Source organism: Kryptolebias marmoratus, linkage group LG1 (assembly GCF_001649575.2).
Source record: "Kryptolebias marmoratus isolate JLee-2015 linkage group LG1, ASM164957v2, whole genome shotgun sequence".
In the NCBI taxonomy this organism is placed as follows: Eukaryota; Metazoa; Chordata; class Actinopteri; order Cyprinodontiformes; family Rivulidae; genus Kryptolebias; species Kryptolebias marmoratus.
In genome coordinates, this window is record NC_051430.1 from 11881041 (window position 1) to 11908450 (window position 27410).

General features: G+C 39.8%; 1 protein-coding gene across 4 annotated transcripts in view; it reads left to right on the plus strand.

The window, feature by feature from the left end:
• Nucleotides 1-22804, plus strand: part of slc15a4 (solute carrier family 15 member 4) — a 27974-nt gene extending 5170 nt beyond the window's left edge. For 2 of the 4 annotated variants that reach the window (XM_025006163.2, XM_017417172.3), the window contains exons 3-9: nt 667-959; nt 1722-1863; nt 2071-2151; nt 4945-5125; nt 8579-8737; nt 13020-13178; nt 21642-21793. In XM_025006163.2, the coding sequence (XP_024861931.1) occupies nt 667-959; nt 1722-1863; nt 2071-2151; nt 4945-5125; nt 8579-8737; nt 13020-13178; nt 21642-21793 (1167 nt within the window). Of the gene's footprint in view, nt 1-666; nt 960-1721; nt 1864-2070; nt 2152-4944; nt 5126-8578; nt 8738-13019; nt 13179-21641 lie in introns of all 4 variants that reach the window. The other 2 variants (XR_001808601.3, XM_037977036.1) reach the window with 2 other exon arrangements.
• The last annotated feature ends 4606 nt before the right edge of the window (nt 22805-27410 follow it).

A 27410-nucleotide genomic window follows, 5' to 3' on the forward strand; every position in this document is an offset into this window, starting at 1 on the left:
CCCCCCCCCCCCCCCACTTATCCTGTGAGTTGGGGAGGCAAGTATTGTGTGGCGCCAAGCCTTCAACCTGTACTGGCGTGACCCGTTCAGGCACAGCGTCAGGTGGGGGGTTTGATTGGAGCCGTACATCTGTCAAATGTAACACAGGTGTCATAAAGAGAACTTGGGGAGGAAACCTCCCATGAAGCTGCAAGGATGCGCTGCGCCATGGTTGACTGATCACAGGAGGTTTTTTTTTCTTTTCCTCTCTTTCAGCCAACACTTCATTGCACATTTTCTTTTGCAAGTGCAAACAATGCATACGGTATCAAGTTATACATAAATGTTTTTATACAGTACAAAAACATAATAAACAGGTGGGTATTCACAAAAAACAGTCACCAGGTTTGTGATACCTGTGATAACTCAGCGACTATTTTAAGACATTCGTATTGCGGATATTTGAACGCGCTCAAACTCCATGCAACACAGATGTGACGCACGCAAGGAAGTTGCGAATGTTTCCAGACATTTTTGGAAGCTCCCTCCTGAATTCCACTTGCAGTTTGGTTCAGCGTAGTGAAACGCCAGCTTTAAGAAAATTAAACAAAAACCCTGCCGCACTTTCTCTGCTCTGCTCTGTGAAAGTGCTCACTGCTTTTCGTCCCCTTCTGTGTGTGCTCGCAGGTGAAAGACAGAGGACCCGAGGCCACTCGCAGGTTCTTCAACTGGTTCTACTGGTGCATCAATCTAGGCGCCATTTTGTCTCTGGGAGGCGTGGCCTACATTCAGCAGAACGTGGGCTTCGAGGCTGGCTACATCATCCCCACCGTGTGCCTCGGCGTGTCCTTCCTGGTGTTTCTTGTGGGGCAGACGGTTTTCATCAGAAAGCCCGCCGACGGCAGTGCCTTCTCAGACATGTTTAAGATCCTTGGCTTTGCCTGCTGTTCAAAGAAACCAAAAGAGCCCGGCTTGCTTTGGTGAGAGCAGCTTCGACTATTTATCCGGCATTTCGGAGTAATTTATTTTGCTATAGGGACAAAAAGAAAAGTCACGTAAACTTAAATTTGGGAAAATTCCCTCGATAATACAGAGCACACTCACAATACCCGAAGTTTGTAAAATATTTTGTAGAACTTCTCCGTTTCAGGGTAGTTAAAGTGAAATAATAAAAAAAATGAACAATTGAGTGACAAATGGGTCTTGAGGTTTGATTTCCACGTTTTTCAGCCCCGGCTCTGGTGTTTTTCTCATAGTTTGTTTCTAATGTGAGCTGGAAGGCAGCTTAAGCATGTTTAGATATTCCTTTATCTTAAATCTTCTTCTTATCCCCTCCTATAACTCTTTTTCCACTGGTCCGTTTCTTCATCTTCATACCCTGTGGCGAAACGCTATTCTGAAGGGCTGAAACTTGACTTTGAACCAAAGTACCACAAGCAGCTCAAACACTTGACATTGAATTATTTTAAGTTGGACAGTTTCACAGCCTTTTAAGAATTTCTTATTAGGGCATTTTCTCCAGAGATGAGGATTATAGGATTTAGTGTAAAGTTTCTTCCGTATCTCTAGAAGCGCCATTATTAAAGAGTAAGATTTTCTCTGTCTCTCACTGCAAGGGTTTAAGACTAATTCTACCATACTCTGTATTTAATTATTTTCTTTATTAATTTTATGCTTTAATCAAACTATAGTTCTAACGTATTTTTAAGTTGTTTTTTTTTTCTTCTTCTTTGTCTTTAAAGCAACAAACCGTCTCTGCTCGATAGCGCGAAAGTGATCCATGGAGGAAAGTTTCTGGAGGAAAAAGTGGAGGAAGTTAAAGCTCTGTTGAAAGTCCTTCCAGTTTTCTTTGCTCTTATTCCATACTGGACTGTGTACTTCCAGGTAAGAATAATCTGTGTTTCAGCAGTATGGTTAAAAAATAAAATAAAAAAACAAAACAATGGAAGAAATGTAATTTAGCAATACTAGCATCCTGAATGCAGACATGTGTGATGTGTTAATATGAGGGAAGAATACTCTTCTTTTCGAAATTACTCACAGAGTGGAAAATTACTTCATACTGACACTAATCTCCTTATTATGTTGCAGATGCAGACAACATACGTCCTGCAGAGCCTCCATCTGAGGATTCCCGACACGCCCTCAAACATCACTGACGACTCAAACCCGGTAACCAAAATTAGAGGCAATCTGAGGCCACATCTTTTTTTCTTGTATTACAAAAATAAAGATTCTGATGCAGTCTGACTGTGGGTTAGTACTGTAACCGTACTATATAATTATTTAGAATAAAACATACTAAACTGCTTCTCTCAGAGACCTGAGCAAGACTTCTCAGAGCTGAAAGCAAAAGAGTCAATTGTTCTCTGGCACACAATGGCAGGCAACAGCTGGAGGACGCAGCAAAGTCTTGTAATACCTCGGGGATTAGGTCAGAACTTCACGGACTAATGCTGGGCAGATTAGCAACCTGGCTGCGTTCGTAATTTCTTTGCTGCAGCGCCACCACCTGACGGTTCCTGCCGACTGTCGCCAATGTGACTCCCCTCGCACAGAGCGTACGTTCTGCAGGGGCTCTGATGACTCTCTCAGCAGCTCCATGCGACACACGGCTCAAAAATCAAAGCGCTGGAATTGAACACACCAGAAAGTGCAGCATGCGCACAGCGGCGCGTCTATTCTTATATTGGAACGGGCGTGCTTGAGGGTGATTTCATGGAAAAACGAAGTGAAACACTTGCCTTTGAAAACCACACGGTCAAACGTCAAGTTGCACTGATGCCACATGCGCATCGCCGTCAAACCCCCGATGAACCGAGATGTTTGCGTTTGCTCGTTTTGACCCTTCTTTTAAAGTATGTTTAAGGGTCACATTTGACCTTATCTTTGTTTTCACGTAATGTTTATTTGGTATCAAAAGAGGAAGTAAGCCTTCTCTTGGACCAGCCTTGACACTTTTCAGCATCAAAAGGGAAGTGAGATTAGATGCCTCTGTGAATTTCTCCCTCACCTCACCTGACACATTTCAGTGGTTTACCAGAACAAATAATTCCTCTCAAACGAGCGGAATCCATACTGATGAGCATGGGAGGCGGAAGTCAGTGTGATGACATTATTTGCAACTACATAAAATTAAAGACTTGAGTAGTTTGTTATTAGTTTATTTTGGAATTATTTACAGCTGTTGCTGAAAGGCAAAGGTGGAAGATTGTGTGTGTGTGTGTGTGTTTGTCCCAAAGATATTTCACAAACCACTGTGCAAATTTGTAATGAAAGTACTCATTGTGTCTACATCTATCACAGATTATTTTTAGAGTTAACCTAATTCAAGATGGCTGCCACAGCCGACTGACCTTTAAAAACACAAAAAATCCCATAACTCCGTCAATTTTGCAGATATTGTCATAAAACTTGGCGTGGTTGTAGCTGAGGCTGATCCCTGGGGCGCAGATTGTTCAAGATCTTTGTTTAAAAGTTTGCTCAAAACTACTCAAAATCAACTCTGTTTGTCTGTTAGCAAAATATCTTATAAACCACTGGACAGATTTTAATGAAAGTTTAAGGAAATAATCATTGAACACTCCTCTTCAGCTGAGTGAATTTTGGAGCCAACCCCAGTCAAGATGGCCGCTACAAACAACTGACCCTGTAAGACACAAAACTGGCTGTAATTCATGTAATTTTACAGATATTGAACTCAAATTTGGCGTGGCTGTAGCTGAGAGTCAGTCCCAACACATACTCCCAAGTGCGACCCATTATGTGAGCTCTTTTTATAAAAACCTTAGCATTAACTGTGGGAGTCACCCCTGTTTGGCTGTTAGCAAAATATCTCATGAACTAATGGACCAGTTTTAATGATACTTTCAGGAAGTTGTCAGTGGATATACATCTATAACTGATTAACGTTTGGAGTTGGTCCAGTTGAATATGGTCGCCATAGCTAATCTGCATTAGACAACACAAAAATGGCTATATTTCAGTCGGTTTACAGATATTTAGCTAAAATCTGACATGCTCATAGCTGAGAGATATACTGTGTTAATGTAGTTCATTTATTAAGGACAAAGCATTCAGGACTGCTGGGTTACGTCCATCAGTCATCTGTCATTTCCTGCTTTACCTGACAAAAAAGAAGGCTCACGTAAATCTTGATGTATGAGAATGTGGAAACAAAACGGGGGGGGGGATGATACCTTTTGGAACGATGTATGGATTGCTTGCAGGTAATCCCAGAAGAACCAAAAAACTGCTTTGCAAATAAATGATGTTATCTGTTAAAACAAAGGCGCATCATGGATATCTGTTCAAATGTAAATAGTGGGGGGCGGGGGAAACAACAGTTGAAGCAATTTGCAATTTTATAATTCACTCAGTGAGATATTGGCTAAACCTGAAGATAATTTGTTGCTTAAAATGGATTTTCTATTCTGTTTGTGTGTGTGTGTGTGTGTGTGCGACCTCTATTGTGTTTGCATAATCCAACTACTTATTGCAATTATTACACTTTGTGGTATCAGATTTAAATTTACCCTAAAATACATGTAATATTTATAAATGCGTATTTTTTTTTTCTTTTTGAATGATAAATTTAGGACATACTATTCAATTCTCATAAATATGAATACTAACAACAATAATGTTTTTGGTGCTACAACTGCTGCTGCCACTGTTAATAATACCCCTACTATTTATTCACTCTGTAGATGGATCTGAGTGCTTTCTTCTCCACTGTGAATTGAATTAATATAAATTTTTATTGAATTATGTTTGGATTCGACCACCTGGGGGTGCTAAAGCAGTATCAAGACTGAAGTGTGCGCCCTTAATGCTCCTGCAAACACATGTGAAGACAAACCCTGTTAACCGTGTTGGAATGCACAAACATTCTCCTTTTGTTTTAATGCTCTGTTGCTTCGTGTAGATTCTCATCTCATCTCTCCCCTCCCCTGCAAATCCCAGATGAAGTTCCGCTTCCCGGCTGCGTGGCTCACCATGTTTGACGCAGTGCTCATCCTCATGCTGATTCCTCTTAAAGACAAAGTGGTGGACCCCGTCCTGAAGCGCCGCGGCCTGCTGCCCTCCTCTCTGATGAGGATTGCGGTGGGGATGTTCTTTGTAATGTCGTCGGCCGTGGCAGCGGGTGAGTGTCCGCCGCTGTCGTTCAGGCAGGGCCAAACGCCAAGAAAACGGCACAGTGTGTGAAAAATGCCCCATGTTTTCAGTTTCTTCCAAGGAGGTAAGCGTCACACCTTTAGAGTCACATTTATGCTGCACTGTTGCAAATTTTTTAAACAATCATAAAGATGTGAGGCGAAAACTGTCAGTGGGCCAACTTTGGAGCTGCTTTGCGTATGACGGACAGACACGGGGCTGAGCCTTTGTTTACCTAATGAATGCATGTAGGTTTTTCTGGCAAGAATCACAACATTATGTTCCATATGGCAAAAAAAAGCAGGCTGGAGGGGGTTCTTTTTTTGTTTTGTTTGTTCTTTTTTCTTGCATGCAGCAGCACTCCTCAGTCCTGTTTACCTCCCGTCAGTTATTTTCGAAGTACAGACTCAGTCAGGCCTGTCAGACGCTGCTGCTGCGCTGATATATCTGAGCTCGAATGCTTAGAGAAAGATAAAGGCCTGAAAGTAAACACAAGCAAATCAGTAACACTCCAGAGAATCAATGTTCATTATATTTTCTACAACTGAGTCCTATCTTCTTTCAGGTGCACATTACATCATCTACATGGCATATTCTGTCAGCGGTGACCTTTAGATATTGACTGGCGGGCTTTCTCCGATTGCCGTTTGGCTGTTAAACATGCGCCTAATCAAATTTGACAGCACTTGTTAAGGGTTTGTTTTAAAAGACATTATACCTGTTATATAGAAAATAATATAATCTAACACGTTTGATTGTAAAATAAACTTCAGATTGCTTGTTAAAGTCCTAAGATGATGCTTATGAACCCTTTTTAAATGAAGAAGAAAAGGAAACAGCATTTTTACAGTTGAGTACGCTACTATCAGCTTATTTCCAAACAGGTTTGTGGATGTGTGTTGCGTTTCTAATATTTACTAATATATTTACTAATATTTCTAATGCGGCAGAAAACCCAGCAATTAAATGTGTCTCATTATCAGTCCAAATAAGGCTTGTGTTTCTCACATATAAGGAAAAGATGACCCGAAGTCATGAAGAGTTATTATTTTTATCTGCACAGAGTCAAGCTTTCAACTGGTTCACACAACTTTGTGCACAGTAAACTGCAAATGTGACCAAAACACTGAAGTTATTCCCAATAAATTAGAGAAAATTTGAAATTTCCTTTGTGTTGGAGAGAGAAAAGAGCTCGCTCTTGGGCTTTACTTTATTTCGGTGCAATTAAAAAGAGATGGCTAACTCTCAGAAATACGCTTCACATTTGCAGGTCCGGTCTTAGCCCATCAAACGTGTTATTTTCCATCCATGTGATGTGATAAAAGCTCTATTTAAAACTGTTATGTTCAGTCAAGATTTTCTTTTCAGAGAACACGTACTTCTCCACATGAAAACGGCGCTCTAACATGTTCGTTCCTATGTCTAAAAGCTACTTGGGCATTTATTTTTCCATTTGGGTTCTTGCGGGGTGTGTGTATGTGTGCGTGTGTGGGGGGGGTGCAGTCCTTGCATTTGAATTCAGGGAAAATGAATTCAGAGTATCGCAGAAAGTAATTTTGGGTTCAGGGAGTGGAGAAAGGGTTTAAGATGGTGCTGTAGTCGGGGCATTGGTCACAGAACGGCGAAACACGGTTTTGACCTGGATTTTAGGAGGCAAATCAGAAAACGGGATCAAATCTACACGTTACAATGATAGTCTGCGCTGTATAGTGATCCTCTATTTGTAGCTGATTAAAATATACATCTTTTTCTTTTTTTTTTTTTTTTTTTTTACAGAAATTCTGCGCTCTCCCTGTTTGCTGTTTATTCACAACATTCCTCGCTTCACAGCCATTCAGTTTGACACAGTGCCTCCTGAGACCTGCCTTACAGTATTATTACATGCTGAACCGAACCCTCAGTTGGCTCGGGTGCGTCCTCAGTACTTATCTTCACCTTTTCTACGAGCTGAAGTCATGTTGTTGAGGTGACCGACAGATGGATATAGTGACATGTTTTGCACATTAGAGTTGCTGTTTGCCGCTCCGCGTTCACAGCATTCACCATCACCAGTTCTGCTTAGTGTAAGGATCACTTTTGGCATCCTGTGTGTGTTTGAGATGCGCAGACATTTGTCAAGATTGGTGCAGCAGGATTTCACGAGGATTCGCCATACATGTGCTGACACATGTCTGGTTATCACGACAGCTGGAGTTCGGCTGTCTCGGCTGAAGACATGCCGTCAAACCGACAGTGAACTTTTCCTGATCATTTACATGCACCATGTTCAGACTTCACACACATGCTGAAGCCAGCTTTGAAAGGTTGTAATGACACTGGTTTTGAAAAAAAAAACATATTTTTGTACATTTTGTTACATTCTCTTCACTTTATGTGCTAATTCGGCTGTAGCTTATGGCATTTAAATGTCTAAAAGCATCTTACTTGACGTAAAGCCGCTCAGATCACACGGAGTTGTCTGATACTGATGTTTAGTTGAGGTAAAAATAAAATAAAAACCAGGGATGTGTTTATAGTACAAGACTTGCTCTGAGCAGCCTAGTGGCCATGCCGTCTGAGATGGACGGATGGTATTATTGGATATCCGGATTACAAGGCTACAACTCCTCTCAAATGTAGCATTAAGTGTAGTCATGATAGGGAGCTGTCTCTGGGGGCTATCTGAAAATAGCCGCTGGTCACACGATAATGGCAATCTAATAAAGCTTTAAGGCAGGCGGCGGCGAATGATGACAACTGCTTGGTTGTTATCACTGAACTGTCTGCTGTGTCCCATTACGAACTGCCAAATTATGAAAGCGTGCAGATGGGATCTTAATGAAGTGTTGGGAGTTTCTGAAAACTAGCTAAATCCTACGTAGGCTGTTACTGAATTGTTTGAGTCTGACTGTGTTTGGCTTTTTTGTTGATGTTGTGGATGTCAGAGTAACAAAATGAGTGTTTTTAAACTTCTAAAACTACATACCGTATTTTCCGCACTAAAGGGCACACTGGATTATAAGACGCACTGTCAATGAATGGTGCATTTTCGAACTTTAGTCCTATATAAGGCACAACGGACTATAAGGCGCATTAAGCGAAACAAAACAGCCCCCTGTCTTTTCAGAGAATACTGCACCGACGTAAGCGTCAAGTATAAGCGCAATTATAACTGAGCCTTAATGCTGCAAGCGGTGCGGCTTTGTAGTTTACCAAAGTCATACAAAAACATTACGACCTCTTACACATATAAGGTGCTCCGGATTATAAGGCGCACTGTCATTTTTTGAGAAAATTTAAGGCTTTTAGGTGCGCCTTATAGTTCGGAAAATACGGTACTGTAAAAAACAAACAAAAAAATCAGTCTCTGTATATGTATGTATGCATGTCCTCTTTTTATTTTCTTCCCCCTCTCTTCCTCTCAGCTAAATGTCTGTTCTGGTTTCTGTGTCCGCCCGATCAGGTATCTTGGAGTCCAAACGCCTGGAGCTGGTCAGCTCAAATGGCACCATTGACCAGGTGCTCGGCAAAGTTGTCTACCACGCAGCAGACTTAGCCATATGGTGGCAAGTGCCTCAGTATGTGCTGATAGGAATCAGCGAGATCTTTGCCAGCATTGCAGGTACACTCGTTTAACATCTTCTCTTCTTTTATCCTGGCAAGCTACGTACTGTGATTGGATTTGATATGAAATGAAATTTGATTTAATGGTGGGACCTATGCTTTGAGTTTGTCTGCTTAGCCCTCACACTGAACTCCTCTGAGTAGATTGACTAAAACTATGTAGAGCTCGTTCTGTTAAACGAAAAGCAGCGAAGATGAATGTCCGAACGCTTTTTGAGCACTTTGATTCATCACCAGACAACACCAGCCTAATGGGTTTGTGGGTTGTTATCCAGAGTAAACAGCCCAAAACATCAATTGATAATTGATTATCCTGATTTTCTCTCAGTTCTACAAGACATTGCTTGGTAATGGGACATTTTACAAACAGCGTACAGAGAAGGCAACCTATTCACAGTTAAAATTGTCTAATATTTGCCTTAATTTCATGCTTTGCATTAGTGATGTTTCTTCATTCAGTTACTGTAGATAATAATATGGGTATATTTCCAGCTATCTATCCCCGAGGATGCATTCACAACTGCTACACAATTATCTTCATGACATAAACCTTTCACCTCAATGTTCAGTTAGCTGCAGTGTTGACATTTACCACAATGAACATAAATATGTAGACGCATATGAAACAGGAGTCACGGAGCACACTGCTCCCTCCAACACACACTGCTCCCTCCAACACACACCGAACACCGCGTAATTGTGAGAGATAATACGGACAAATTGCACTGACACACAATGGTGTAAGTTCAGCTCATATTTATTCAGCTACCACACACTACCCAAGTAAGCAAGCACTGACAAACTGATGTTTTTAAAAAGTTATAATGCTCTGTAAAATACATATATAAAACGGGAAAAAAACGGGAAAAAATAAAAAGTGCTCAGCGTTCTGCACTTAACTTTGTTAGATTTTTAAAGATTTCTGAACTCACAAGTGCAAGTTAAAACTCTGCGTGACAGACAATACATAAACAAACAAGATTAAAATAGCATCAGTCCGGAACCAGGTTTGTGTACGGTAGGCTCTGGTGAAAGATGAAATTGTTCTCATGAAATATTTCTGTTGTTGTTTTTTAATAAAACATAAACACCATGCTGTCTGGGCCTGAAGGAGAAAATGTTCATTCAGCTTGTTCATTTCACTCATTTCAGGTAATCGTTTAATGACGTTGCATGTATCTGTGTCATGTATAATCTGCATATTTCTGAAGGCTGGATCACCGATGATCCTGTACAGTTTACATGTTTTGAACCAGTTTATGTTGCCATCCACACTACACCTTTTACAGAATAGGCTTTTTTGTACCTCCGATGGTACGTGAGTGGTATGCAGAAGAAACTTTGTCATTCAATCACAGCTAATCTAAGCAAGCCGAGGTCAAAGTGGTCACTGCTAGAGTAACTACCTATTGGAAACTTGTTTTAAAAAAAAAATCAAAGAAATTTGGAAGTTTCTTTCTGTTAGTTACCCTTGCTGAGTACACCTACTACACACAGCTCTGCAATCTGTGTTTCTCATGGATCATTATCGTTAATGGTCTAATTAAGCTAGGTGTTAACTCGACAATCTGGGCTTTTCTTTTTAAAAGAAACTATAAAAAGTGTCATTTGTAGTAGCTTAAAATAGTCAAATATATTGTCGTTGTACATGTGTATTTTTTATATTCTTGTGTTTGTTAAACTGCCTTACTTGCAGTCTAAAGCTGTGCCCCCCCCCCCCCCAAAAAAAGGGAAAATATTATTTTGAATTGGAATAAAAAAAAGAGAAAGCTCCAAATTTCAAGTTTTTTTAGTTTTCATTACCACCTGCCACCTGTTTGCTCTTCTCTGACTTTTCAAGATCTCCAAATGGCTATTATCTATTGTGAATAACATTAAGCTATTTCCTGCAAATAGAAAAGAAGTTATTTCTTGAAACGCACTAAAACTGTCAGAGGATTTTCTTCAGAATTGCAGCTCTCTGAACCCACTTTTTGCTGCCCTCTCGTTGCTGCTTGCTGGACAGAAGAAAAGGTCCTCATTGGTGTCAAGCTACCCATAAGCTTTTACTAATATTTTAGCGGCGTTTGATTTCCTCAGAGCAATAGATTTCCTCTTTCATTCGAGATAATATTAAATAATGAATCAAATGATTCGCATCAAAGCAGGTCATAATGTTTACTCTGAAAACGACAGCGTCAGCATCCTTTTCTTGCGTTTCTTACAAGGGGTCAACCAATTTGGGTTTCTCAATGGCCGATGTCAGTCCTTAGAAATCAGGGCAGCTGATGACAGATCGGTGAGGCCAGTAAGTTTGTTTGTTGCCAAAAATCCACCTAAATATTCAGCCCACTGATCAGTCGGACTACCTCTACTTTCTTGTATCATCGGAAAACTTGACCGTACGATGACTCTCTCTTTGTTCTTGTGATCTTTAACCTCAAGAAGGTATGCATTTTCATTAGCAACTATAAGAATTATACAAAGGTGTCGCACCAGTAATGCAAGATTTCACATAATTTTAGATGCGCAACCTGAGACATGAATGAGCGAAATGTCATAAATAGAAGTTTGATCCTTCATTAGATGAGCAGAGTTTGTGCTTTTCAGAAACCCAGTTGCTGTTGAATTTTGTTGAACTTTGCTGGCAGCTCTGGGCCATTTTCTTCCTTTCTGTAGTCTCACAGTCAACAACTGGAATCTGCCTTTTACACGTATTTTGTTCAGCCATTTAGAGTCTGTCTTTATTTTATTCTTCCTCTGCAGTTATGGCTTTAGGTCCCAATTATCTCTGTGATTCAAGTATGTTAAAGCCTCTAGTTATGATTGAGTCATTTTCTTATTACAATGGAGCATGCTGTTGTGGGCACTTCCATATGCTGTTGCACATTCTCCATTTCTAAACCAAGAGGGAATATTGAGTCATGAATATTTAAGACTTTTTTTTTTTCCTCAGCTCATGAAATGTCTAGTCGCTTCAAGGGTTGTTTTATTTGTATATATATTAAAAAAAATACAATTTATCATTTCTAAAATTTGAAATCCATGAAAACTAGACTTTTGAGCATTACATAACCCTAAATTCGGGCTACTTTTAAAAAAAAAAGATTAAAATTCACTTTAATATAATGTGGTCCATATGAAAGTCAAATCCAGACTCATGAAGCTATGAGGGTGTTTAAAATAAATGTGCTCTCAGTCCATCCCATCCCACAGGGCTTACTTCAAGGAAAATTGGCTGACAGACTTATGACATTTGTCTGGTGGAGAGGAATATTTCCCCTTTGCCGTGTTCTGTTTGAATAAATTAGTTTAAAACCGCCGCTGCCATTGACATCCATACTAGAGTCATCAGTCTTGTAGAGCAGTGGGGATTTCTTTCCTCACACAGCGAGTCGGTCTACTTCCTTTCAGTAGTTAAAAAAAAAATCCCTTTTTTATTATTTTATTAGTTGAGTCATTAAAAAAGTTTATTACATGTTTTCAAAAAATAAAGTCACAACTCAGTAGAAGGGGGGGGAAAAAGATATACATATAATCACATGAACTGCTAGGTATAGCTTCTCTCTTGAATAATCCTTTTGGTCAGAAAGGTCAAGTTGTTTATTTTCCCTGTGCTGAAAGCCACAGGCATCACTTTGATATCAGATTGTTGTCACGGACAGAGAACAGCAGGATTTAACATAATGTTGCTGAGCTGGGCTCCGAAACCTCTTACCAACCTTTGCACTCCTCTGGGATATGCATACAGTTACCATATTGACCCTGCTATGTTTCATTTCAAAGGTTAGCTTAGGATACAGACAAATGCAGTTCCTGAGTAAAGGTCATTCACTCTGTAATAACCCCATGTGTTCCTATCTCCTGTCTATGTGGAGCTTTGTTTATTTTTATTATTGGACAACTACTGCCTGTGTCTATATGGAAGCTGTTCTCTTTCAAAGAGGGTAAACCGTTTAAAATTCTTTAGAAATATGATGTATGGACTGTACTTATAGTGCCTTTCTAGCCAACCAGGCCACTCATTTATACACTACTACATCTCTACAAAGCGAATCTGAATAAATCATTCTATAGAGTCTAATCAGTGCTTTAGATCAGATTCATACACCAATGAGACGCATCGGAGGCAGTGAGGGGTTCGGTGTCTTGCCCCAGGACACTTCGACATGTGGCGGAATCGAACCTCCAGCTGTCTCGTTGGAATAGCTTTCTACATAGCTTACACTATGAGTTGTTTCCTCAAATTGTACTTTAAACATGTCAGAACTCTTTTTTTTTTTTATTGCTTTTTGTTGCAGGTCTTGAGTTTGCCTATTCTGCAGCCCCCAAGTCCATGCAGAGTGTCATCATGGGGCTCTTCTTTTTCTTCTCCGGGATCGGCTCCTTCGTGGGCTCCGGTTTGCTGGCTTTTGTCTCCCTCCCCGCGATCGGCTGGATGTCGTCCTCCATAGACTTTGGTAAGAGGCACAACCAAGAAACACCTTTCCAAATTAAAACGGCCCTATTTCGATGTTTTGGCATTTATCAAGAAAGGTTTAAGTGAGATAAATGTTGGAAAAAAAAACATTAAAAATGATCACTTTGCTGCTCCTGTCAGAGTGACGGCCTAGGGTTTTAAATCCCAGTGTGTGTCTTGTTTTGGTTTGTTCTCAGTATTCTGTCAGCATCATTCTTGGCTCCGGCAGGCATTTGTTTAAAAAAAAACAACCTCACTGTATAATACCGTAGCAACAAAAAGACAAATTTAGCATAATGAAGCATTTATCTGTTGAGAAGCCAGGTAAATCCTTTATAGGAAAATGAACAGAATTGAAAGAGGACTGAATCTTGGATTTAAAGTGACAAACAAAACTTGACTAAAAATGTTGCTGAATGTTGGAGCACAGACTCTTGTGTTCAGTCGCTTCTGAAGCAGCAGAAGCGATAACGAGGGGCTACATTTTGGGGGTGGGTGGGGGGCAGTGTGTCCAACAGCAATAAAGCATTAACTTCAATACAAACTTTAAAAAAACCCTGTAACTTCAACAATTAAAAAAAAAACAATAAGCCTTTGTGACAGAGTCATGATTACTCATACACAGTGGAAGTGTCTTGTATTTAAATCCTGTTAATGACCCACATTTTTAGTGTTTTTTTAAATTTTATTTTCTATTCGTGTCTCAACACATCAGTGGTAGAAAAGAGTCTGACAGTCTTGCTTTTACTTTCTCCCTGATGAAACAAATAAGCTGAACATGGAAGTGTGTGTCGATGAGTTTAATTTATAATCTGTTACATTTACGTGTTTGTTCGGAGTGATTATATGTACGTTTCAGAACGTAACCAACGTGGAACAATCTGAGATGTGTCTTTGCTAAACAATAACTACGAGCTGCAGGGAAAATTAAAGTGAGATGACCGAGAAGCAAGGGTGAGCGTAGACTGTTGGGGATACTCCAACCAATCCGAAACATTTACAGATCCTCCACCTCAAAGGTTCAGTACTCAGAAGTACTGCCTCCCTATCAGGGCCATTTTCTGGAGTAAATTTCTTCCCTGGTAATTGATTTTGTTCTTGCTTTTCGCAGTCAAAACGTAGCGTTTGCTTTATATTAAAGAATTCTTCAATGTATTCTCACCACAAAGTAATGATAAAAAAAAAGACTGCTCATGCTGGGTTTTTTTTTGTTTGTTTTATGTTTTGTTTGTTTTATGTTTTGTTTGTTTAAGGTTGTCCATAACCCACCTGGGTTATAGTTTGAAGGCAGTGAAAGAAGTCCGTAATATTGACCCCCTTAAAGCAACTGTGCTTTCATTCGCACCTGCACCTAATTCATAAATTAGGTGCAGAAAAAGGGGGGGGGGGGCGCGACGCCTCGTGCGATTCTCCGATTTTCAGCGTTCCGTATCACAAATGAGCACGTCAGGCTCACAACACAATGTTTGTGTAAATCTGTCAAAGTGGCAGGATGAACAGCTCGATTGTGGCAGCAGATGGATGGGCTCCCCAGCAAGTAGAGGCTCCCAGTCCAGATGCACTTTTCCCTGAGCATGTGGTAAATAAGCCAGCGCTGTAAATTGTTTATCCACAAACACCTAATAGCTCATTAATACAGTGTGCAGACAGGTAGGGAGGTACTTCTGATGATGTTAGCACTGGAAGATGCTGGGTTTGCTTCATAAATCCATTCTCTGCTCAGCCTTGCGTCACTTGAGGGAAAGTTAAACTAAGGCCAGCTTGCCTGCTTGACACCCCGCACCACTCCTTCCCCAAAAAAAAAAAAAAAAAGAAGCTTTTAAAAGGTGAGTTGCAGAAATGGAACAAAACATCCTTCTGGCCACTGATAAGAAACACATGGCACAAATCTTTGGCATTAAGTACAGTCTAGGATCACCCAGTTTGTTGTTGTTTTTCTTTTTTTTTTCCTTTTTTTGGCCTGTTTTTTTTTTTTCCCCGCAGTTTGTTGGATGTTAGCTTCTTCCACATCTCCCGGCTCTGTTGGTGGAATGGATTCAGCTTATTTCCATGGCCGCAGGCAGAGTCGTGCGCGGTAAACAGCGTCTTGGGTGAGCTGCGCTGAGTCGTACTGAGTTGTGTACGCTTCCCGAAGACAGACAGCAACATTAATCACAAGCCGGGGGTCTGATTACACAGCCCAGCCCCTCTTAAGTAAAGCTGTCCCCGGAGCAGAGCTGGTTTTGGCATCACACTGGTGGATGCTCAGCTCTCCTGTCGTGCTGTAACTCCATCGTCCCCCGTCTCTGCAGACATACCTAATGTCAGACAGCAGCCGAGGCAAAACTTCGCATAACAATTCTCCCGAGTTTTTCCATGGAGAAAAAAATAAAAAATCCAATTCGAGGCTCATTTTTATTCTTCTGGTAAAGAAAGCAGGAAAGACTTTTTGGGTTTCTGCGCCTCATACACCTTTGAAACTTTTTACTGCTCTGCCTGTCATCGTAGGGTTTTGTTTTCACCATTTCATCTTTTTCAGGTCTTCATTATGTGGTAAACAACTGTGAGAATAAAAGTAGGGTCCAGTTGGAAAAGCAGTCCCATAACATTCATTATACCCCTCTGGTCATTTTATTTTGCCACGTTTCTCTTAGTTGCTGGCATAATGGATTTTAATATGTTTATATTTAGACACCATTTTGTGCCCAAAGTTACTTTTTTGACAGACTTAAAGCAGTCAAATGGCTTCACATATCCAAGCAGATGATCTGTGAGACGCATTAAAGACTGCTTTTTTTTCCCCTTTTATTTTTCAGTGATGACACATTTGTAGCGTGTAGTCGGCATACTTGTTCAAACGCTCGTCTCTGTACTTTCTTAACTTAGCAATATGTTCTTGACATATCAAGCATCTTGCTTGTGAAGTGACGCAGGTAACAAACTATTTACATGTCAGCTCTTAAAAGATGCAACGCTGACAAAGTGGTTTTTCCCCCCTCCTTTTCATGTTCATCTTTAGTTTGATTCTGTAAGCAGAACCTCTGACCTTGCTAACCTAAAAAGGAAGACTTCAGGCCTAATCCAGGCACTAGATTTAGTCATCCAAATGTTTAATGTAGGCTTTATTTTCACTAACCTCAAGAGTGACAAATACAATATTTTCAGTTTTGTTTTCATTTTAGGACATACAGTTGGATGGTGTTGGTCCAAGGGAAGCTTTTTGCTTTTGAACAGTGTCTTCCCTGTTTGTTTCAAAACGTTTATTATGAGTGAATCAATCAGGTTGAGCATTTCCTCCTCTAAGCTGCAATGCAGCTATGATAGTATTCAAGTTATTTATTAAAACTCTCAGATGTTCTTTCTGAAGTCTTTAAAAGCCAGTTTCATCAATGTGGTGGGCGGAATTAACTTGGAGAGAAGTTTTATCTAACTTAAGCTTTTAGTTCGTTGTGTACTTACATACTGTAACTCAACTTGTTTCACTTCAGCTCACTGTTAGTCTCTCCAGCTGTTTTGCTCAGGTCTTCCTGGACTCTTGTGTGTTTGTTCTTTCTGTTTGTCTCCTCTATCATAAACTGTAGGCTCAGCTCGTGGGTTTACTCGCCTCCCTTCGAACCGCACAAGTTGAATTTTTTACATTATTTGCCCGACTCAATTTATGCTGGGATTTCTGAGCAAAATACTTTCCATATTACACAGCTGTGTGCGCCATGAGACGAACGACCGAAGAACACGGGGCAGATTCACAGAATAAACGAGCCAAACAAGTCGAAATGTTTAATATTTAGAGTTTATTTTATAATGGCTATCGTAATGCAAAGTGGAGCTTTGCTCCTTAAATCACTCTGAGATGTTGATGGTGTTCCAATAGAGAGAGACTTGAGCCACCTGCACCCTTCAGAAAAGCACAAGAAGTCGTAATTGATTTAACAAACGACGGTTTATTCTCACATGCACATCCAGTAGAAAGGTTGCCGATGTAGGAGGTGAGCATAAATTTGTTTTCTGTTTTTGGGTTTGTTTGTTTTTTTATAGCTCAACCGTTCGGTTTTTCATCATAAATTATTGCATTAAATGCCAGCAAGCATTTTTTCTGCCTGCTGAGACGTGCACTCAGGTGTGTCATAAGCGTCACACACGCAAACAAAACAAGACAGGGAGTGACCTTACTGTATGTGGGGACCGTAAGCTCTTGGCCACAGTCTGCAGAGAAGCGCTTCAAATATTTACACAGCATATCAGCCACTTCTGCCCTCAAACTTAAAACACATTACGCTCCTGTGTTGACATTATTGGACCCTCAAATCCCTCCGCTCATCACTTTACGCTCCATCTTGCTGAATTGCCATCTATCTCATTTTTTTTGTTGTTGTTGTGTATTTCCACTGCACCCATTTGCGTCGAAGACAACAAGCAGCCGTTTCAGTTCCATAAGTCAATCAGAGATTAACCTTTACTCTCTGCGCAAAATGATTCTTTAAACTGCAGGAGGGTTTGTGTCTTCGGGAAATGGCTTTTGCATTTTAATTTGCTCCTCCTTTTGTTGGAAGCATCATTCACTCGGAGTGGAGGGGCTTTGTGAGCATCGAGAGCAGGAAATGCCCTTTTCTTTGGCCAGTGTTCAAGTCCTGACTGATGCTATATCAGATGTCTGAGACGTGCTCAGATATTCACCAGCAGCTGACATTCGCACATCCTATTGGGTCACATTCGGCAAAATGTCAGGGTTTTAATGGAAGTTTTTAATGTCAGATCCGACAAAGTTAATATAAAGTCTTACTCTTCTTAAAGGGGCTGTAAAATTTTTTTTTTAACTTTCTTTGTCTGTTTATAAGACACTTCAGGAGTAACAGAGTGCACATAAACATTGTTAGCATGTTGTGTCCGTTTTTCACAACTTCAGCATCAATTATAAAGTTTTCTGAGCCAGTGGAGGACTGCAGTTAATAACTATATTTATAGCTGAGACAAACACATATCGATTCTCCTTCTGATTTCATTCGAAGACAAAGGATGGCATCGACGGCACTGAAGCGTCAAAATATTGGGTCGTTGCATTGAAGGTCTGGAGCAATTGATCCATTTTCAAACATTAAATTGGTATTGACCAGTTTTATCTGAGCTTGCATTGTCTGCACAAACCACATTGCAGGTAATTTAACTCAGCAGTTTGTCACTCAGATACCTTCTTGTTGGTGCGTTCAGTGAAATCCCAAGCTTGTAATTTTCCAATTCAGAAGTAATAAACAGAACCTCTGGATACTTTGAAAACTGCCGATTAACTCTGTTTTTTGCATTGTTTCCTCTCTTGCTTGGGATTTGGCTTTAAAATCGCCGTCTAATATTTATGGACTTCATTAAGGTTTTTTTTATTATTTTTTTTTACAGTTTGTCCTTGTTCGGTCTTTTGCTCCTGTAATTAACATTCAATAATGTTCTAAAACACTTGGCAGCCAAGTGGACCCTGGGGTTGGGTGGGACCTGAAAGAAGGAAGTAAACCTTTTTTTTTTTTTTTTTTTTTTTAATTTAAAACAAAACTAGAGGAAGAACTGTAACAAAAACAAAATTAAGTCCTGCACAATTTTCAGCACTCCTTATTTTCTTGCTCGCCTGCATTGCCATTCGTCGGGTGTGACTCACGGAAGAGAGTCGTCTGTTCTGTCAGGATAATCTTACAGCTGCTGTAATGTTGTCAAGGAAAACGTTTTAAAGTGAGAATTTTTTATAGGCCTGGCACTGATTTTCAGTGTTTACCCAGGAGCAAATTCATTGACGGTTTAATATGTTCCTTTAAATCTTGCACTAATATGGATAACTATATACAAATCATAACTGCATAAGCACATCTTTCCTTACACACTTTGTATTGCTTACTTTTTTTTTGTAAGGGATACAGATTTTTTTTTTTAAAGACTGCATCAGCATATTTTTTTTTTGTTTTACTGTCTGTCAAAGCGAAATTATTGACTGAGAACACAGGCGCTCTTACTTCAAATGCACATTGTCTTATACGCTATGAATTATTCAAATGCTGCTTTGGTTCGCGATCCATTTCTTTCACTTTAAACCTTTTCGTTGGATTAAAATGACGAGAGAATAAGTGAAAGCTGCTGCGGGGGTCAAAGTGCATGTCAGGTTTTCCACTTGTCAATGATTTAATTTATGTTCTGGCAAGATCTCAGCTTCACCAGCAAGCCTTCTGTGCTTTGATCAAAGTTTTCTCACTGTAAAGACAGCCCAGTGCACAAAGCATTGACATTCACTCTATTTCTAATTATATATATATATATATATATATATAAGAACTTTAAAACAACTGAAAAGTGGGGTAAAGAAGCGTCTATATGCTCGACGCACATGGTGTCATTATAGAGTGATCTGCTCCACCAGTCGCAACTGATGATGTTCTGTTGTAGCTCTGCCTCCGGTGCAGTGAGGTGACCATGTTTGGTGTAAGACAGGGTTTCTCAGGAGATTGCTGTGTCTATTTAAAGAGAGCAGTGTTCGTTTCGTGGTTTCACAGACTTGTATAGTTTACTTTTCTGTCCTCCATGATTTCCTAATATATCTGCATAAGTAAAAAAAACAAAAAAACAATTAAAATGGCTCCATTGTTTTGGTTGCTGGGGCTCAAAGGGACGGCGGGCGTTCGCAAAATGGGCCGCTACGTCATTGTTTCTCAAAGGCTCCAAATCTTATGTCGAATATACGCAATATTTAAAAATGGCGTAAAACCCCCAACAACCAACACATTGTACCATTTTATTTCCACGTTCCGTTTATCATTAATCCGGTGCCTTACTCCCTCCTGCCGTTGTCTTTGCCTCCCCTGGTCTTGTTAACATCTTGCATCATTTTTCCCCATTTACAGATGGATGCGATATGCTGATTATTCCACTGACAGTGGCAGTCGTGCACACAGAACCTCCTGGCTTTAAGGAATCACAAACAAAATGAAATACACATCGGGCATGTTTCAGAATGACTCTGTGAAAGGGAAAAAGTGGGGGAGGAAAAAAAAAAAAAGAAAGAAAGAAAGGTCGATCATAAGCACAGTTGTAACCAGGGGGTTTACTTTAAGCTTTCAGGTAATATGAGAACACAGAGCTTGAATTGAGAATTGCACTCATATCCAATTAAACTCAAACCTGCTTCTCTTTCCTTGAATCTTTATTCGGAGCGACAGCCCGCACGGAGAAGCTAATAGGAGCTGTTTGAGGAAGACAGCTGATTGCTTCAGGCCTTCGCTAATACTCATTTGCAGATCATGCAGGAGATAATCTTTGGGTATCTGTCCACTGGCACATCACAGCCTTGGATGCCCAGTAGGAGACGAAGACATGTTCCTAAACAGGCTACAGGATAGTTTAACCTCTTTTTTTGTTGTTGTTGTTGCGTAAGGCGCCATTCAACAATTATTTCACCTTCACATTCCTTCGTGACCAGCAAAGTCAAATTGTCTGCTTCGTGTGTTCAAGAGGACAAAAGCTGCTCTCCGACCCATCCAATTGTCTCCAGTGAAGACAATCGTATTGCCGTCAGCTTCGCCCTTCATGTAAACTCCCTCTAGAGACAGAAACAGGATTTGTACTGAACATTTCTCTTGGGCTTTGGGGACTGAAGGAGGACGACCAGTTCAGTCAACTTGCATCAGATGCTAAGACACTAAGCATCTGCTGGCTGAGACCTCCAAACCAAGTAGGAAAACAGTGGCAGGGAATGTCTACGAAGACGACTAATATTAGAATTTATTATGCTTTTATGCATGGAACCTACTGTATGTCTTGATTTTTGTCAACAGCTGCAGCCATTCTGTCTTTGCCTCCCTCTCCGTAAATGTATTTCAGTGCGGCAAATCATAGTGGAAGTGTCAGTTTATTTTTCCTCCTTTTTATCACATCTCCATCCCACGAGGAAACAAACCATCCTTTTATTGCGATGAAAGGCTCCCTGACTCAGATCACAGCCGAGGGCTCGCATCGCTCTTGTTACTTTTGATGCTTCAGCCCCACATCATCAATACTGCCTGCTTTGTAGCAATGGGAAAGAGCGGGGGGGGGGGGTCAATTCCTTTCACTCTCACTAGGCTTTCGCAGCAAAGAAATGACAGGTAACATGCCCCCGCCCTTGCGCTCCCTCCGGGCTGCTGAATCCTGATTCCTGACAGAATTGTTCTGCTGCCACTCTCACTTCAAGCCTGCGTTTCATGTCTGTAAACTGCACAACAACTCGCCGCGCTCGCGAGCTTGTGATGGTGTACCTTTTTTGTCTTTTTAGCGTGCAGCAGAACTCTCTGATAAAACGACACTCCTGTTCCCCCCATCAGAATAGGTTTTCAGCGACACCGTTTGTTCTACAAATGAACATTTGTGCTTTGTTTTTGTTTTTTTTTTCTTTTTTGTTTTTTTTTGTCCACGCTGCTCTCTGTTTATCATCCGAATTCCAGTTTGATTGTCTAAACTAATGCCCTTGTATGTCTTGTAGGTAACATCAACGGATGCCAGCTGCACTACTACTTCTTCCTCCTGGCAGGCATCCAGGGTGTCACCTTGTTGGTTTTCCTTATCGTGTCTGTCAAGTACGACAGGCAGAGAGTCAGAGTAGGAAGTATGCGGCAGAGACGCACCTCCTCTTGACCTCAGCACCCTTCCCAGTGACCCCAACCCCACCCTCCCCACCGAACTCCTGCCTTTTCCTGTTACAAGACTCAAAGATCTTATGGAATAGGTACTTACTGATGATACTACAGCTGCGTGAGCTATTATTGTGTCCTGACTGAACACTTATTTATGTTTGTTTTAGCTCTTCATTGAGGATTTTTTTTTTCTCCTTTCTTATAACAATAATGGTTTTCTGACATTTGGTGGCACTGATAGGGGGAGAAAAACCAAATCACCCATGAATCGTGTTTGAATCATTTCTGCTGCACTCTTCCGCCCCCCCCGGCTGTGTGTCGGCTCCAGTTGCCTTTCTTTTTTTCGTTTGCACTTAACTTGAGGAGTCATGCCATCAAAACATGATAGAATATTTTCTTAACACAATTAAAGTTCAGTAGTTTTTATTTATGGACGTAGATTTTGGCCATTTGAACGTACATATTTTATACTTTGAGTCAATATGAACTTACTCTTGAGCTATTATATTTTCCTTTGTGGTTCCAACATGAATCATTTGTTCTTACAGTTTAAATTTCTGTAATTTGAAAGTGTACTTTTTATGCATTAAATGTTAGAATTATTTCTTTTGTTTCTTAAGAGCTCCAAAAGACATTTTGCATAAAAGGGTATATAACCTCTAAGACAAGAAGTAATTTTATGTCTCAGATTTGAACTTTTTTTTTTTTTCTGTTTGACTCACAGGAAGAGGTGGACTTTCTGCTCAGACGTGTTTTTATTTGAGGAACGAACACACTTAGATTTCTTTTTAATAAACCCTATAATAAAATCTACTACGGAGCGCCCGCCCTTGTTTTCTGCTGCCTATGATTACATTCACACCTCAAAGCTGCATAAATCCACCCTAGGAGTCCACTGTAAATCCCCCGACAGCTCCACATGTAAAATAATGAACAGTCCTCATGTAAAAAAAAAAAAAAAAAAAAGAATTCTGCGACTCCGTCAAAGTAGTAATTTTTAATTTCCGGCCATGTTGCGAAATCGCACCTCCTTCCCATGACGATCAACTAATTAGAAATGAGAACCACTTGATGTGCTCCAGCAGCGAGGATCACTGACCTTAAAAGTACTTGGCAGATGAATGTGTGGATCGTAATAAAAATGAGGCAAAACAACACATTTACCTTGATATCATCTCTGTACCTAAACTAAAGAAACACCAACTCTCAGTATTTGCTTAGTGTTATCACTTCTTTATTGTATTACAAAAAAGCGTCTGTTTTCTGTATTTGTGAGACTGCGATGCATTTATTTTAGGTACACACTGTAAAATAAAAGTGTGTGTCTATGAGTGTGTGTAACGTTTTTGTTTTTTGTTTTTTTTAACTCATAGGTTAAATAGAGCACAAGATCCAGGATTTTATAACGAGAAAACTCTCAGGGCTTTAGGAATGATGTCAAGTAATAAAGGGTTACTCCAGGAAATTTCAAGTTGCCTTTGGGAGCTCAGAACTGACTTTATTGTCTGTTGTAAGTAAAGTCACAATAAAAGTAAGCACACATAAAGAGCCTGGATCTGCCTTCTTCCTGACAGTTTAAGCTGAGTGTTGGGGGTGGGGGGATTTTAGTTTGTGTTTATTGGATGCTAAATATCTGTTCCTGGTTTTACTTTGTATTTCGTATGTACTTTCCTTGTCATTTTTAAATATAGTGGGATTTATTACATTTATATTGAAATTTTATTTTCAAGCTGGTCAAGAACTGGAATTGTGTTTCATGTTTACTTCTGTGCCAAATAAAGTATATTGAACTAAAACTTGGCTTTGTCGCTTATTGCCAATGCCTTTAACAATAAGAAGTTACAACAGATGTTCTGTTTTGTTCATACCTGAACAAAACAGTGTCTTTTCAGTGTATTTAGTAGTTTCAAATGCACATTTTCTTTTTTTTTCTTCCTTTTTTCAAGCCAGATTTGCTTTAATACACATTTACTTGCACAGAAATGAAAACAAAAAATCATTTTTACACTCAATTTTTTTGTTTGTTTTTCTAATAGATTTTTATGTCAGAAATCGATAAAAAGCTGGAGCAGAACGTGTTCGGGCTCATGTTTTAAATGCAGCCAGCGTGGCGACAATGTTCTTTAATTACAACATGTGCCTTTAAAGTATGCTTTCATTATTAGAGCCATGCTTTGTCAGTCTGAAAGGCAAACTCAAAGTACTGTAGAGTCCCTAAATTATTTATAATACAATAAAAAAAAAAAGCATGCCTTTTGACAGGCTGTGGGGAAAAAAGTTGTTAACACAGAGGTGTAAAGCTGCTCTTTGTATTCCCACTGGGGGGGAAAAGGCGGTGTATTTCCTCTTAGTTTCATCAGACGCTTATTGAAATCAACGTCATCAAAGATCATTTTTTTAATGCCAGGGCCTTCCAGCCACGAGGCTCGGAGACAACCGTTTCCTGTTTAATTTGGTCAGAAAGCCACACAGCCGCGGCTGAGCAGACAGCTTGATGTCTGAAACTTACACAACACCTCCGGGTCATAATTCTTGTCTCGCGTTGAGAAGAATATCTGACAGATTGAAACGGTGACTGAGGCAGAACTGCAAGGCAGCGACAATGAGATGTGCCGTTTTGGCACCGACCTCAATGTGCTTTGAGGTGATTTATGGGACAGAATTTAGGCAAACAGCAGCTCCCATGAGAGCACACTTTCTGTATACATTTATACATCTTGCCACTGCCTTTTTTTCCCCCTTACATTTTAAAGGGATGTTCTGTCAAATATTTATCAGTAGTTAGTACCTTATCAGCTGTGACATCAGTCGTAAAGCACGGAGTACTGAGAAGAGGGCAAAACTCTTTATCCAGGCTAGGTGAATGGCCAATTAAATGAGGGCCTGTTTTATATATTTTATATATATTACCTAATAGTAAGCCTCTACACTTTGGCATGACACCATCAGCATACACATATGCTCAGCACACATACATTTGCGTAGTGACACAGACATTGTTCGGTTGAGGAACTGGCGACAAACTTAAAAAATTGGTGTCATAGAAAAGTGCAGCGCTAATGTTAGTTAAGGTAGTGTTCTTTTGCAACAGTATGTTGTTTTTGAAAAAATGTTGTTTTTTTAAGCCTGAAAAACAAAAAATAGCCCAAAACAAAAAAGCCTAGCCTGGATGAAGATTTTTGCCCTTTTGCTCATGTTCCATGCTCTGGGACTGATGACACGGCTGGCAAGGGATTAACTATTGATAGCTATGAGTCAGAACATCACCTCAAAAACGACAAGACTATCCCTTTAAATTATTAATATATGTACCAAAATATAAAGCAAATTAGTAATAGAAGCTAAAAAGTGGAAAAAAAGACACTTATACAAAACTGTTTTATTTAGTTATCAAATTATTATTTTAAAACAGTATTGTTATTTAGAAAGACAATGCAACATTACAGGTCTATAAGTGTAAAAGTTGTGTGAGCACACTGCATTCAACAACAAGAACTATACCCCACTTGTGAAGCACAGCAATTTAGTTTCTTCACCAAGAGTCTTTTTGGTAAATTAGAAGAAAAAGTATTTGATAAGAACTGCAGTAAAATCATACATTTTTTGAGGCTGTTGTGTATGCCTTCACACCGTTTAATTAGGACCTTTGCCCGGCTGTATGGCTGCGTCGGTTTGGGACCATGTGAAGGTCTAATCTGCAGAATGTTAAGCTGCTAATAATTACATTACAGACTCCTACCTGTGTAATGAGCAGCTCACAGATGCTCCCAGAGATGTTGCTCCAGTAATTACAGGATTAAAAAGTGTCATCACATCTTAATTAAGATAAGCTAATGAAGACGTAATGTAAAATAAAAATTGGCCAATTAGTCAAAGCGGCTATCTTCAGTAACTAATAATCCACATTTTCTGGGGACCATTAAGTTATGAGAGCTGCGTTTGATTGTAAAAGATACAAGAGATGCAGGTTTCTGATATTCTGCCGCTTGTAGAGGATTAGAACTGCACGGGTAACATATGCAAAGCCTCGCCAAGTCTTCTGTCCAGCAAAAATTTGTTTCTTTTTATCACTTCAGAGACGGTTTTCTGCTGGACTGAGCACAACAGCCAGTTAAAAATGTCCATTCAGACACATCATCTGTGAAATAAGCAACCGTAAACTACTTTAACGACACACATCCATCTGGATTTACAGCACCAATTCGAATTATTACATGCAGGCCTTGTAGTTTAGAGCCTCCTATTTGTACAGAATGTGACTGCACTCTCATAAAACAGTACAGGTGACAAGATAAATCTTGCTCAAGCCAAAATGAGAAATGCCATCCCTGCTCAGTGTATCTTTGTAGCCCTCTGACCTTCTGTTGTTGTCTGAAAGACAAAAAACAGGAGCTTGTCTCAGAGAGCTGCATGATATGTTGCTCCCCTGTGTATTTTGCCTCACTTGTTCTCCCGGTCCAACATACCTGAACAATATGTTTGGTTTTCACATAATACACCTGAAGGGCATCACTGGTTATTGTAGTTTTCTGTTGTGTTTTAGGATTATTTATTTTATCCTGACCTGTGTGGGTTTGTGCTGTAATCAAAATCTGATCCTCCCACTTCAGTTGGCACAAAAAAAAAAAACTGGTGTACAAAACTGCAAATACTCTTTATATGCATTAGTCAAAGAACGCTTACCAAGCAAATGTTATCAGCTAAACTAAACCCTCATGTAATGCTTTTTTTTAATCACTTGTTTCCCTGAAATGTGGCCTATAGATAATGGAATTAACTGTGTCTGTTTATTTGTCTGTCTGTTAGTAAAAAGGCTCATGAACCACTGAATGGATATTCATGAAACTCTCAGAAAGTAAATATTGGACGTACATCTACAGCTCACTAACCATTGGAGTCAACTTGAGTCAAGATGGCTACCACAGCTAACCAACTCTAGCAAACAAAAAGCTCAGCCAAAGCTAAACTTTGGTGTGGTAGTAGCTGACAGTTACCTCTAGCACATACTCCAAGCCCTAACAACTCACATGAGAGATTTGTACAGAGTACATAACGAATCTCAATCTTTTATCATCTTGCAGCAATACAACTGTCTTTGTTTAAAAAAATACATTTGTGCCTTTTTTCTATTTTGGAGCTATTTCTTTAAGTGACATCTAACAATGTGGGTAGTGAAGGCAGCTGGCCTGAACATATTTAAGGCAGAGTCCTCAGGCTTGTGCAGGAAAACAAACCGTGTGGATTTATGTTTTTGATATCCTCAAACATGGATTAATTTTTCGAACTGTCACGGAATGCATATTTGTTCCACTCTCACATGAAAACTCTTCTTGTTTTCCTCAAACAGACTGCAGGCACCGGTGTAAATTCCAGCCAGTCCCTGACTCTTAATCTCATCTCCATGGTAACAAGGAGACTAGACCCCAAAAACCACATCCTTCATCTGATGACTGGCCGGTACTAGGGTACATGAAGTTTCTCATTGTTTCATTACTTTCAATGAACTTTGAATAACAACAGAGCTCTTGAGAGCTAAACAATTATTTTTTTGTTCATTCTTGTGTTTTAATGTGTTCATGGTATCATTTCATGGTTTTAAAATGTGTATTTTTTTTAGT